Genomic DNA, 13658 nt, shown 5'->3' with positions numbered 1-13658 from the left:
GAGCCTGCCCTCTGTGTCTGATGGGCAAAGCCTGTCTTGCCAGTGACCCCCAGTCTGGTCAGAGGCCTGGGGAACCTCTCCTAGCATGCCCAGCTTACCCCCATTCGGACCAGTACCCAGGGCTTAATTTCTCCCTAGTAACCAGTGACATCTGACCCCCAGCCCCGCAGCCAGCAGTCTGGGGCTTTTGCCCCAATCTCACCTGGCTAGTGAGGAGCCTGGGCAGTCTGATCTGTGATCTTCAGTGTGACCTGTGACCCTTCCTCCTGACCCATAGACATGCTCCTACCCCCTTTCCTCAGGTGCCTGGGCCTCCTCCCCTCTCTGGCTCACCTGCTGCTGCCAGCCTGCTTCTCCTCCCCTCCCCCAAGGTAGGGAGGGAGTGAAGAGAACTGGGAGGAAGAAGGGGGGTGGCATTCCTGGGATTCCCCAGATAGAGAAAGAGAGAGAGGGCCCTACAGGGGAGATCCAAAGAGAGAGCACCCCACATACACCCCCTGGGCAAAACTGGAGTTTGGAGGCCATTAAATATAAGATTAAACAGAAAGGTTTCAGGCCAGTAGTCAGACAGGAAAGCTGCCCAGAGCACTGGCCACAGGGGAGGGACTCCCAGGGCGGACTGGAAAAGCTGTTCTGGGCCACTGGGCAGGCTGGGTGCTGCTGGTTGTGCTGAAAGAGGCCAGTGCTGGACACTGGTAGTGTGGAGTCAGCTGGGTTAAATACACAAGGCCCCTAGTCAGGGGGAGAGAGGGTCCCCTATTGTCTGGTAAGGTCCACGCTGAGGATACACTTGCTGAACTGGTCCATCAAGCCACCCGCGACGGGTGCTGGTCAGCATGTGAGCAACAGCCTGGGGCTAGGGATAGAAGGAGCACGGCTCCTGGAGGAGCGCTGGGAGGTCCTCTAGGGGCACTGGGAGGTCCTGGCCCGGTTCCCGGTTTGGGGGGAGCAGGGGGGCCAGGAGGGCGGAGTTGGGCGGGGCTTGGAGGCGGAGCCTCGTCCTCTCAGCCCCGCGGGTGACCGCCCAGCTGCAGCTGGGGCTCAGTTGCTGCTGCCACCGCTGTGGACATGGAGCCCATAGACGCCTTGGCCAAGACGCGCAGGGCCCCGCAGTTGCTGGTGCTGGCGCTCCTCCTGGGGGCGCACCCAGGTATGCTCCGCTGAAAGCAGGGCGCGACAGGGGACTGACTGGAAAGGGACTTTGACCCAATCCGGGAAGCCAAACCTGGGGACCTCAGAAAGGAGAGATATGGGAGCATGTGAGAAGGGGGCGTCCTGGGGACAGTCAGAAACAGAAACTGGGAAGAGGGACTGGGGTGCCACAGCAGTGGGTTAGAGACCACCTGAGAAGTCAGAGCCTCCTCAGGACCCAGGAGAGTGGGCCCTCAGCCCCTGGATCTGGGTCCTGGGCCCCCTGAACTCTCAGACCCAGGGGTCCAGACCTCCAGTGGCTGGAGTGACTTCCCCCAGGACTCAGGAGACCAAAAGCCCAGGGCTCTCCTCCTGAAAGATTCTCAAGTTTTGAGAGGGTCGGGACCCTATAGCTAGAAACCAGCGAGTCACAGGTATTTGAGAGCTTCAGAGTCCAGACTCTAAAGAGCCCACCTCCCTTAGGTAAGGGCTGGAGCACTGGCCCTGGACAGTGACAGTGGAACAAAGTGTTTCCGAGTGACAGTGCCCCCTTCCTGGAGCCCCAGATAAATCCACACACCTGCCTGGTAGTAGGAGGGGTGGAGGCCCTGAGGGCTGGCAGCAGAGGGACAGAGAGATGGGAGGGGCTGGGGAAGAGAGAGGGATCTTTCCATTCGCCCTCACTCTCTGCTGTTCAGACCCAGCTCCAGGCAGCAGCCTGGCCCCATGCCCCCTCCCCTAGGACAGGCCTGGGCCAGAGGTGGGTTCCTGGGAATCCAGGCCCCTGGCACAAGCATGGCAAATAGTGGGTCTCCAGGGGCAGGGCTGGGCCAGGCTGGGCGGGGAAGGGAAGGGAGGTTCTAAGAACTGAGAGCTGATGCCAGGATGCCAGCCCAGAGGGAGAAAGCGTGGTTTCCCGACGAGAACATCTCTATCTGCCAGGATCTTGGGACGAGAGTCCAAGCCCAGCCACATACTCCCCTAGGACCCAGGAGTCCAGGTCCCCGGCCCCTCCTCCCTCAGACCAAGGAGTCCGAGCTACCAGCTTCCTTCTACCGTAGGACCCAGGGTCCGAGGCCCTAGTCTATCCTGCTCTGAGGTGACGCACCTTACCCACTTCTCCACCCTACCCTCTTTCCTGCTCTATCAGAGGCAGGGGGGCCACAGGGCAGGCAGGGGGCTCTGGCGCCAGGCCGGGCATGTCTGAGCCAGCCTGTCCCTCCCACATTCCTGAAACCTGCCCAGCCCTGTCCCCCCCACTACCACCACACCCCCATCCCGCCTCAGCTCCAGGCCCAGCCGCAGCCCACAACCCACCTCAGCCCCCCACTCATGAGGGAGAGGCCCAGAAGCTGAGAGAGATGGAGAATGATGGGCACAGAGAGGCAGAGACGGTAGAACTGAGAGATAGAGCCCCAAGATGAGACACGGGCAGAGGTGGAGACACTGATCCTACGTTACCATGTGTCAGGCCCTGTGCAGTGTGATGGAAGCAAAGGGGTGGGCCAGCCCCGGGCCTGCCCTTGAAGGGCATTTGGTCTAGTGGGAAGAACAGGGACAGGTGCAATGTTACCCCAGGAGGACTGAATGAAGGCCATTAGGGCCTTGTGTAGCCCAAAGGAGAAGCCCTAGTTCTGCAAGTGAAGGGAGAGATGGAGAGAAATGCTGATGGGGTCTGAGATCCGAGATACAAAGGTGAGAGATGGAGGGAGACAGGAGCTTCTGAGTCTAAGGAAGAAGGGGCTGGGGGTCCGGACTCCTGGGTCTGAAGGGGTGGGGCTGGGGCCGGGTCTGCTCTGGGGCAGTAAAGAAGGAGGGGGCTGGGATCTTGCACTTCTTTGTCCTGGAGGAAGAAGGGCTCTGTCTGGAGGGCATTCTTTATTGGTGGCCCTGGGCAAGAGCTCAGTTGTTCTCCCGCAGGTACACAGGGTGAGATGCAGGTGTCTGTGCCCCCCCTGGTGGAAGTGATGAGAGGGGAGTCCGCCACCCTGGACTGCACCCCTTTGGGGGTCTATGACCATTTCCTGCTGGAATGGTTCCTGGTGAGTGCTTTGGGCTGCAGACCAGGGATTTGTGGCGGGGGTTCTAAAAGTCAGATTGAAGAAAAATAAAATAAAAGTCAGATTGCAGTGGGGCTGCAAACATTCAATCCTTCATCAGAATCCGAAGAACCCTATAAGCTCCACCTAGCTGCCTTTCCATTTAACAGATGGGAAAATTGAGACCCAGCAAAGGAAAGCACTTTGCAGTTTCCTTTGGTGTCCAGGCACAGCTGAGACTAGTCACCCTTCGAAGTGCTGGCTCTTGAGAGAGAACATTCAAAGACAGACATTAAGAAAGCAAGACTGGGGATGGGACTAAAGAGAAAGAAAGAGGAGAAAAAATAGGAAGCAGAGAGGACAGACGAGGGAGACAGAGGGAGAGACGGGAACAGAATAAGATGGAGAAAGAGGAAGATGAGAGAGGAAAACGAACACCAGAAAGGGAACAGGGGCGCGAGGGGTGGAGAGAGAGACAGGGACCAGAGAGAGAGATAAGAGGAAAAGAGACAGAGCCAGAAAGCAGCATAAAGAAAGGGACATGGAAAGAGACAGAGGGGCTGAGAAGCTGAGAAGTGTGGCCAGCAGCCTGAGCTGAGGCCCTCCCTGCCCACAGGCTGACCGGTCTGGGGCCCGCCACCTCCTGGCCAAAGCCGAAGTGCAGGGCTCCGAGGTCCAGCCCAGGGTGCACAGCTCCCGGGGTCGCAGCCCCCAGTACCAGCTGGACGAACGGGGGCGCCTGGTGCTGCCCGAGGTCCAGGTGGGCGACGAGCGGGACTACGTGTGCGTGGTGACGGCAGGGGCAGCGGACACTGCCGAGGCCACTGCTAGGCTCCGGGTATTTGGTGAGTGTTTGGACACCCCTGGGAAAGCTGTGGGGCAGGGGAGAGCCCAGGATTGGGTTCCTGACAGTAATATCTGCCCTATAGCAAAACCAGAGGCCACTGACGTCTCCTCCAACAAAGGGACGCTATCTGTGATGGAGAACTTTGCCCAGGAGGTACCTCGAACCGACCTTGATTCCAGGATCCTGGGGAAGCGAGGGCTGGGAGGCCCAGAATCTTGGGTCATAAGGTTGGAGGGGGCCTGGCCTGTGGTGGCGCAGTGGATAAAGCATAGACCCTGGAACACTGAGGTCACGATTCGAACCCCTGGGCTTGCCTGGTCAGGGCACATGTGAGAGTTCGTGCTTCCTGCTCCAACCCCCTTCTCTCTTTCCCTTCTCTCTCTCTTTTTCCTCTCTAAAATGAATAAATAAAATCTTAAAAAGAAAAAAAGATTGGAGAGGGCATGGGTGTCAGATTTCTGCATCCTGGGAGAGAAGAGGCTGGGGGCCCAGAATCCTGATTCTGAGTGGGGAGAACTTTGAGGGGACAGGGACCCAGAATTCAGAGTCCTGGCTCAGAGCACGGGGCCATGCCTGTGTCTGCTTCAGATTGCCACCTGCAAAGGCCGCAACGGGAACCCAGCCCCTCAGATCAAGTGGTACCGGAACCAGCAGCTCCTGCAGGTGCCCATGGAGGTGAACTCAAGTGAGCGGGGCAGGAGCCCAGCCCGACGTGGGTGGGGTGGGGTGGTGGCCAGACTGGCTGATGGCCTCCCTCTCACTCTCTTGTCCCCAGACGGCTATATGACCAGCCGCACAGTGCGGGAGGCCTCGGGCCTTCAGTCTCTCACCAGCACCCTCTACCTGCGACTCCACAAGGCTGACCGGGAAGCCAGCTTCCACTGCTCTGTGCACTACAGCCTGCCACAGGGCCAGCACGGCCGCCTGGACAGCCAGCCCTTCCACCTCACCCTGCACTGTGAGTCCCCTCCGGCCAGACCTCCCCAACCTTGGACTCCACACCTCACTGAGGCCTGACTCACCAAGCCAACCTTGACCTCACACTCCGGCCCTCCATCCTCCTACCTTATGCTAAGAGGTGTGCTGACTGCTGACCTCTGACCTCAAGGAGTAGCATGAGCTCCAGCCGACTTCTGACTCCCCCATAGCACTCTGAACCCCATGGAGTTTAAGGACTAAACTTTGCACTGTGTCCTCCTATACTGAATTGGGTGCCCAGATCTCACACGGACCTGTCCCGCTGCTCTTCCCCTTAGATCCCACGGAGCACGTGCAGTTCTGGGTGAACAGCCCCTCCACCACAGAGGGCTGGGTACGCGAGGGTGACTCTGTCCAGCTCTCGTGCCGCGGGGATGGAAGCCCCAGCCCAGAGTACACGTTCTACCGCCTTCAGGTGACTCACCCCACCATTTCTTTGGAATCCCCAGCCCCTGACCTTTGTGACATACTGACCTGCCCCAACTTCTAATCTTTTACCTGGTGGCTCTGGCCTGGCAAGGAACCTGGCCAATGACCCAGGAGCTAAGGGGACTTCTGACCCCTGATTTGAAAGAGTCCTGACTTAGCACGATACCTGACTTGGGAGACCCCTGCCTAGAAGGACCTTTGCCTCTTACTTGAGTGGGCTCTGACCTAATATGACGCTAACCTGGATACCCTGACCTATCAAGATGCCTGTCTCTGACCTGGGTGGCCGCTGACTTAGCATAACCCTACTGAACGAGGGCAGTTTCTGAGCTAGGTCCCTCACCCCTGGTCATGCAGGACATGAAGGAGGAAGTGCTAAAAACAGATCTTGAGGGGAACTTGACCCTGGAGAGGGTGCAACGGGGCCAGAGCGGGACCTACGGCTGCAGGGTGGAAGACTATGACGCCCCCGAGGACACTGACCTCTCCCAGACCCTGGAGCTGCGTGTGGCCTGTGAGAGCCCTGGGAGAACCGGGAGGGGCCTGGCACCAGCTGCCTCCTCACCTACACCCCCACAGTCCTGCCTCCCCGTTTACAGTTCCTGCTTTGGGCCAGATGCCTCCCTATTTCCCAGGGGACCCTTCCCCAGCTCCCTCCAAACTCCCTCACCAGGCAGCCAGAGAGCCCTTTCCAAAGCACAGACCTGACCTTCCCTGCTCCAGAACCTGCCATGGCTCCCAAGTACCCCCTGAAGAAGCTCAGGTGCCTCTCCATGGCCTTCAAGGCCCACCTGTCTGGCTTCACCTGTGGCTGACCCTCCTCCCCACCAAGGCATTTTCCTCATCAGACCCACGTTTCTCTCTCCCATGGTAACTCCCCATCCTCCCCCACCCATTTCTGACCAGTCTCTCGGGTCTCTGTCTTCTAAGAAGCCTTCTCAGTCCACTTGCCCCCCAAGCCCTGTGCAAAGGCTCTGTTCATCAGCACTCCTTATGTCCCCCTTTTTGGAGCCAGACACTGTGCCAGATGTTGGTACATCTGTGAACAGGACAGCCCAGTCCCCACCTTCACAGAGCTTCCAGCCCAGTAGGAGAGACAGATGGTAATGCTAAACAGGACACTTTGTGATAGCAATCCTGTATCTGCTGGGACGAACACAGAATGAGAGATTAGGAATTGGCCAGGCGAGCAAGGAATAGTTTGGGGGGTGTTGGCAGACTGCGTCCCCAGGAAGCAGATTCTGACTTGGAGATCTGCAAGCAGGAAATTTACGGGGAGTGCCTTGGCATCCACATTTACTAGGGGTTGGGCAGGGGAAGGAAGCAGGACTAGGCAGAGGGAGAAGTTGGGCTGCAATCTAAGATAAGGCTTCTGTTGGCCCCACAGGGCACTTGGAAGCGGGGATGTTCCCAGTTGGGGTGAAGGGGTCTGGCTTTTGTTCTCCCACATTGAGCAGTCGTTGGCTATTGGGCTGCCTGAGGAAGGGGGCATGTCCTTGAGTGAGGGGCTCTCTGCAGCTGAGGCGGTTTCCAGAAAGGGCTGACAGCTGCGGGCTGACAGCTGGTGTCCTTCTCAGCAGCTGACGGGGAGATCTGAGAGTCCACACACGGGGTTAGATAAACGTCTCTTAGAAGGGGACATTTGAATAAGAAACCATAAAATGGAATCAGAAATGCAAAGAGCCAGAAGGAGAGCACTCCAGGTAGAGGGAACAGCAAGTGCAAAGGCCCTGAGGCAGGACCCAACTTGGTGTACTAGAGGAAAACAAGAAGAGAACAGGGTAGCTGGAGCTCAGGGGGCAAGGAGGAATAGTAGGAGATGAGGTCGAAGAGGTGGGAAGGAGTCAGACCAGGCAGGATCTTTTGGTTTTGTCAAGGAATTTGGCCTCTGTGCTGGAGACCCATTGCAGGATTTTAAACAGAGGGAAGGACTGACCAGTGTGTTTTGAAAAGATCCCTCTAGGCCTGACCTGTGGTGGCACAGTGGATAAAGTGCCGACCTGGAAATGCTGAGGTCGCTGGTTCGAAACCCTGGGCTTGCCTGGTCAAGGCACATATGAGAGTTGATGCTTCCAGCTCCTCCCCCTTCTCTCTCTCTCTGTCTCTCTCTCCTCTCTCTCCCTCTGTCTCTCTCCTCTCTAAAAATGAAAGAAAGAAAGAAAGAAAGAAAGAAAGAAAGAAAGAAAGAAAGAAAGAAAGAAAGAAAGAAAAAGAAAAGATCCCTCTAGCCGCTCAGTGGAGAGTGCAGTGGAAAGAACCAGGGTCCTGCTCAGCAGGGAAACCGGGAAGGAGGTGGCTGCAGTGGTCGAGGCAGTTGGACTAGGTGTTCAGAGATAGACAGAAGTGGAAGGATTCATTTTGGGGGCAGAGCAGAGACTTGATGAATGAACGGGCAGTGGAGAGAAGGCAAGAGTGTAGACTTGAGCAAAGGGTTTGAGTGGTAAGTCAGAGAAGGAACACCTCACACCTCCAAGGTTATCAATGAACTTTGGGCTCAAACATGGAGAAAGTGGCCCAGGTGGGGGCACATGTTGGCGTTAGACTTCTAGATTTGGGCTTGAGATTTGGCCTGGACAGCAGAGTGGAAGAGTTCACAGAGATGGGGAGAACGAGGAGGAACGGTTGGCATTCCCTGCTGACTGTTGTGCATTCACATCTGCACCCACAACAGCCCTTGAGCGCCCCTAATCAACTTGGTGAGGGTCCGGGAAGGTGACAGTCTGTGCTCCTCTCCAGACCTGGATCCCCTCAAGCTCAGTGGTGGGGAGGAACTCTCCTTACCCCTGGGCAGTGGAGTAGCCGTGAACTGCTCTGTGCAAGGCCTGCCCACCCCCGTTCTACGCTGGACCAAGGTGAGAGGGGAAGGAGCCCCCAGCCCTGGGACTGCCTCCTTCCATCACCCCCTGCCCTGCTCTCACTCCATCCGGCCTCTTCTCCCCCCCTCTCCAACCACCCTGCAGGACTCAGCACCCCTGGGTGATGGCCCCTGGCTCTCACTCAGCAACATCACCTTTGACTCTGCTGGCACCTACACATGCGAGGCCTACATGCCCACAGTTCCCCTCCTTAGTCGCACTCGGACCCTCAAGCTGCTGGTGGAAGGTTTGGGGGCAGGGGCAGGCTGGGATGGGGACAACAAGGGTGGGGGGCCAGGACCCATGGGAAGGGACCACGGATGGTCCCTCTGTCTCCTACTCTATTCTTCTCCCCTCTCTCTGCCCTTCTCTTTTTCACTCTCTTCTCTCCTCAGTGTGCCTCCCCCTCATTCCCTTCCTGCCCTCCACCCACAGGGAAACCAGAGTTAAGGCCAGAGGAGACTCAGCCCAAGGCAGAGGGCAGCTGGAGAGAAGGAGACGAAGTTCGGCTGGTCTGCTCTGCCCGCGGCTACCCGGAACCCAAACTCAGCTGGAGCGAACTGGGTGGCACTGTAAGGGATCCTCCCCCACCCTGACCCCTGCGGGTGAGGGACCCCTGCTCCCTCACTGATTCCACTTCCTGAGGGACTGGGCCTCACCTCTACCCTCACCCCAGCCCTTGATCCAAATGGGCCCAGGCCTGACCCATGCCTCTGCAGCTTGCAGAGCCTGTCCCCGGAGGGCAGGGCTGGGTGAGCAGCTCCCTGACCCTGAAGGTGACCAATGTCCTGAGCCAAAATGGCGTCTCCTGTGTGGCATCCAACCCCCATGGCCACACCCAGCACATCTTCCACTTCGGCACATGTGAGTGGCCACGGTGGTGGGACAGGAGCCCGGGGGCAGACAGTGCTGCGGGCTGAGCTCCTCCTCCTCTGTCCTGTCCCCTCAGTGGCCCCCCAGACCTCCCAGGCAGGAGTGGCTGTCATGGCTGTGGCCGTCAGCGTGGGCCTCCTGCTCCTCGTCGTTGCTGCCTTCTATTGCATGAGACGAAAGGGACGCCCCGGCTGCTGCCGACAGGGGGAGAAAGGGGCTCCGTGAGTGACCTGCAACCTCAGAATTGACCTCTGTAACCCAACTCCATCCCTAGCTCTAACTCTGACCTCAGCCCCAAACCCAGCCCATGACCAACCTTGATAATATCCTATCCTCGACCCCAAACCCAAACGCAGTCCCATCTGCAATGTCAAACCTAGTTCATCACCATCGCCTCCCCAACTACAGCGGTCCCATTCAACCCAGAACCATGCTTGAGCCCACCCCACGCCCAATTTCAACCCATCCCTAATCTCTCCAACCTCAATCTCATCCCCACCTCCAATCCCAACCCTAACATAACCATTTCAAACCCAACTTCACCCCATATGCACCCCAGTCTCCTTTCCAGCCTTCCTCTTATCCTCATCCCAGCCTCCAGCTCCATCTCCAGTCCCATCCTCCCTTCCTGCCCAGACCAGGCCCGTCCAACCTCCTCTCCAATCTGACCATATCTCCATCCTCATAACCCTTCTCCTGTCCAACCTCAACGCCAACCACACCCGACTCCCTGAACTCTGAACTCCAACTTCTCCAATCCCAACCTCTCTACCCCAACCCCATCCCAGTTCAACCCATAATCTCAACCGTAACTCAGCCTCAACAACATCCCCATCCCCAAGCCCCTCCAACCCACCTCATTCCCATTCCTAACACCAAACCCATTCCTGTTTAACTTCATGTCCAACCCCAACCATTGACCAGCCTCAATTCCCATTCATACCCGGCCCAGAGCTGACCCCAAACTATGATACCATCTCCAACTCCAGCAGCTGACCCTGGCCGCAACCCACCCGTGACCCCAGTGCCATTACCACCCCCTGCCCCATCCCCAACCCACTCCCACCCACCCTCCAGGTCTACCTCCATCCGACACAACCCCACCCCGTGTCTCCCCGGGCCAGGACCACTGAAAGCATATTGCCTCTTCTCCCCAGGCCGCCTGGGGAGCCAGAGCGGAGCCATTCAGGGTCCCAGCGGCCAGAGCAGACGGGTCTTCTCTTGGGAGGTGCCTCTGGAGGAGGCAGGCATGGCAGTGGGGGCTTCGGAGATGAGGTGGGTGAGGGGCCTGGGCACCCTGCTCAGAGGGGGCCTGCTGAGGGTGGCGCCGCCTCCATGAGCACAGGCTGACCTTCCATCTTCTCCCCAGTGCTAGGCCGAGGACCTGCAAAAGGCAGTCAATAGAACCAACCTGGAGTTGCAGGCATCAGAGAACAGCCCAGCTCACGCCCTGCCCACCCCCTGCCTTCCCTGGCCCGCCCTCTTCCCTCTCCGGGGCCCTCCCTTCCTTCCTCTGCAGGCTGGACAGTGGGGGCTTACAGACACTGCTGGGAGGGAGGGAGGGAGGGCGCACTGGTGGGTAGGAAGGAACCTTCCTCCAGGGAGTATGACTCTCCCAGGCCCCAGAATAGCTCCTGGACCCAAGCCCGGGGCCTAGCCTGGGACAAGGCTCTGAGGGTCGGCTGGCCGAGGCTATTTTTACCCCCTGCCTCCATTGCTGGTCCCCCCACCTGACGTCCTGCTGCATAGTCTGACACTGGATCCCCACCCCCGCTCCGCCCCCTCATCATGGACACTGGAGTCTGGAATAAACGATATCTGTCACGTGGACACCATCCTGTGGCCAGAGCCTCCTCTGGGAGATGAGAGGGGAAGGTGTGCAGGTGATGCTCCCCTCCCCACCGCTCTCCCGCCCCCTTATAAGACCTGGGAGATGTCTGACATCATGGAGAAAAAGATGAGAGACAGAGAAAGCGGAGGGTGACTCAGCTGGCCGAGGATGGAAGTGAGAGATGCCTGGGGTCCAGAGGGCACTGGGCATGGCCCCTGAAGACCAGTGCCTGCTTGGCGGTTGGGGTGCTGTCCCCTTAAGTAAAAGTTCCCAGACTCTTGCCAGAGCCCCAGAGGGAATTAAAGCTGTGAGAGGAAAATTTCTCTGAGCTGTAGAATGGATGGAATTAGGGATGGAGCTGCCTCCTCCCTGGACTGCATCATTCCTGCAGATGGAGGCGGAGGGATGGCTTGGAGGGACCAGAGGGAGGGAGCCTGGGACAGAGAGGAAAGGGGGTGGGGTGGACATAGGGGGGATGGACTGGGGCAGCTCAGAGACAGCCCTAAGAGTCAGACAGACAGAGAGGGAAAGATTTCAGGAGAGAGAGGCAAAGACAGACAAAAAAAAAAAACAAAGAAAGAATGGGGGTGCAGAGAGATCATTACAGTCGTAAAAATGTTGGAAGCTGCCCAGAAGCAATGATGGAGGCGGCATGTGTGACCCTGAGCCGATCAAACGGAGAAATCACACTTGGGCCTGTGGAGGGCTGCTGTGAGGAGTGGCTGTGACAGTCCTTGTGCAAAGCAGGCACAGGGAGGTCTCTGCACTCAGAAGCCTCAAATCTCAGCAGGTGACTCCACCTCATTGTCCTCGGTTTGCTCAGCCATAAAATGGACAAAGTGGGATCACATGTCCATGGGAAATTGTCAAGAGGCTACAGATACCTCCTGGAAGGTGATCAAGCAACCTGCCCAGACGCCTGGGAACAAAAGCACTCACCAGCCTGATTCGGGTGCTCAAATCCCATGGTTTATTGAATCAGTTTAAAACATAAGAAACAAAAAAATAATTAAATAAAACATAAGAAGGCCCTGGCCGGTTGGCTCAGCGGTAGAGCGTCGGCCTGGCGTGCGGGGGACCCGGGTTCGATTCTCGGCCAGGGCACATAGGAGAAGCGCCCATTTGCTTCTCCACCCCCACCCCCTCCTTCCTCTCTGTCTCTCTCTTCCCCTCCCACAGCGAGGCTCCATTGGAGCAAAGATGGCCCGGGCGCTGGGGATGGCTCCTTGGCCTCTGCCCCAGGCGCTAGAGTGGCTCTGGTCGCGGCAGAGTGACACCCCGGAGGGGCAGAGCATCGCCCCCTGGTGGGCAGAGCGTCGCCCCTGGTGGGCGTGCCGGGGGGGGGGGGTCCCGGTCGGGCGCATGCGGGAGTCTGTCTGACTGTCTCTCCCTGTTTCCAGCTTCAGAAAAATACAAAAAAAAAAAAAAAAACATAAGAAGCAAAAAGAGATGGGCCGGGTTAGCACATTTAGTTCAGGGCACAAGCTATCCAAGGTCCCTGCCACCTGAGTTGAGGTACACATGGCTCTGTGTGCAGTCTCACACCAGTGTGTGACTTCAACCCCCAGAGTGGGAGGTGAGCCAGATGGTTCTGCACCTGGAAGGTGCCAGGGTCATGCAAGGGACAAACACATCTGGCTCTTACCTGCATGGCTTGGGCACAGGACTCATGGAACAGAGCTGGAGTCGCCAACTAGGAAGTACCTAAAAGACACATGGAACTTGGGGCTTCCTGGATCTTTCCATCCTTCTGATGTATGTTTACCTCACATTCTTAATATGTCTAACGGCCTCATGAGTTGCTTCTTATATCCATCCTTTGTTTCATCTCTCTCATTTGTGTGGCTTTCTTATTTCTCTATGACAAAATTGAATATTCTTTTTCTTTTTTCCCACATGAGAGGAGCTAGAGAGACAGACTCCTGCATGCGCCCTGGACTGGGATTCACCCAGCAACCCCCGTCTGGGCTGTTGCTCTGCCCATCTGGGGCCATGCTCGCAACTGAGCTATTTTAGCACCTAAGGTGAGGCCATGGAGCCATCCTCAGCATTGGAGGCCAACTTGGTTCAAACCAGTAGAGCCATGGCTGTAGGAGGGAAAGAGAGAGAGAAAACGAAGAGGGGGTGAGGTAGAGAAGCAGATGGTCGCTTCTCTTGTATGCTCTGACCGGAATCGAACCCAGAACTTCCACATGCCACACCAATGCACTACCACTGAGCCAACTGGCCAGGGCCTAAAATAAAATATTCTTTTTTTTTTTTATTTTTTTTATTTTATTTATTCATTTGAGAGAGAGAGAGAGAGACAGGGGAGAGAGAGACAGGGGGGAGGAGCTGGAAGCATCAACTCCCATATGTGCCTTGACCAGGCAAGCCCAGGTTTCGAACCGGCGACCTCAGCATTTCCAGGTCGACGCTTTATCCACTGCGCCACCACAGGTCAGGCCTAAAATATTCTTTTTTTTAAATTTTTTTTAATTTATTCATTCTTAGGGGAGAGAGAGAGAGAAACAGAGAGAGAGAAGGGGGAGGAGCAGGAAGCATCAACTCCCATATGTGCCTTGACCAGGTAAGCCCAGGGTTTCGAACCGGTGACCTCAGCATTTCCAGGTCGACGCTTTATCCACTGTGCCACCACAGGTCAGGCAATATAAAATATTCTTTAAAAAAAGAAA

At 57.1% G+C, this 13658-nt stretch overlaps 1 protein-coding gene across 1 annotated transcript; it reads left to right on the top strand.

Annotated features, from left to right (window-relative positions):
• Positions 1 to 996: 996 nt before the first annotated feature.
• On the top strand, positions 997 to 10987 carry BCAM (basal cell adhesion molecule (Lutheran blood group)). The gene is made up of 15 exons (XM_066271851.1): positions 997 to 1150; positions 3052 to 3173; positions 3787 to 4015; positions 4100 to 4170; positions 4606 to 4702; positions 4793 to 4975; positions 5274 to 5410; positions 5782 to 5938; positions 8161 to 8276; positions 8385 to 8526; positions 8715 to 8851; positions 8999 to 9143; positions 9229 to 9373; positions 10310 to 10427; positions 10522 to 10987. The coding sequence occupies exons 1-15, from the start codon at positions 1069 to 1071 to the stop codon at positions 10525 to 10527; spliced, it is 1887 nt and encodes a 628-aa protein (XP_066127948.1). The 5' UTR covers positions 997 to 1068; the 3' UTR covers positions 10528 to 10987.
• Positions 10988 to 13658: the final 2671 nt, after the last annotated feature.

The sequence above is a fragment of the Saccopteryx bilineata genome, chromosome 3, assembly GCF_036850765.1.
Source record: "Saccopteryx bilineata isolate mSacBil1 chromosome 3, mSacBil1_pri_phased_curated, whole genome shotgun sequence".
Classification (NCBI taxonomy): Eukaryota; Metazoa; Chordata; class Mammalia; order Chiroptera; family Emballonuridae; genus Saccopteryx; species Saccopteryx bilineata.
Note: the sequence above shows the minus strand (reverse complement) of the source record. Positions and strands in the feature narration are given on the sequence as shown.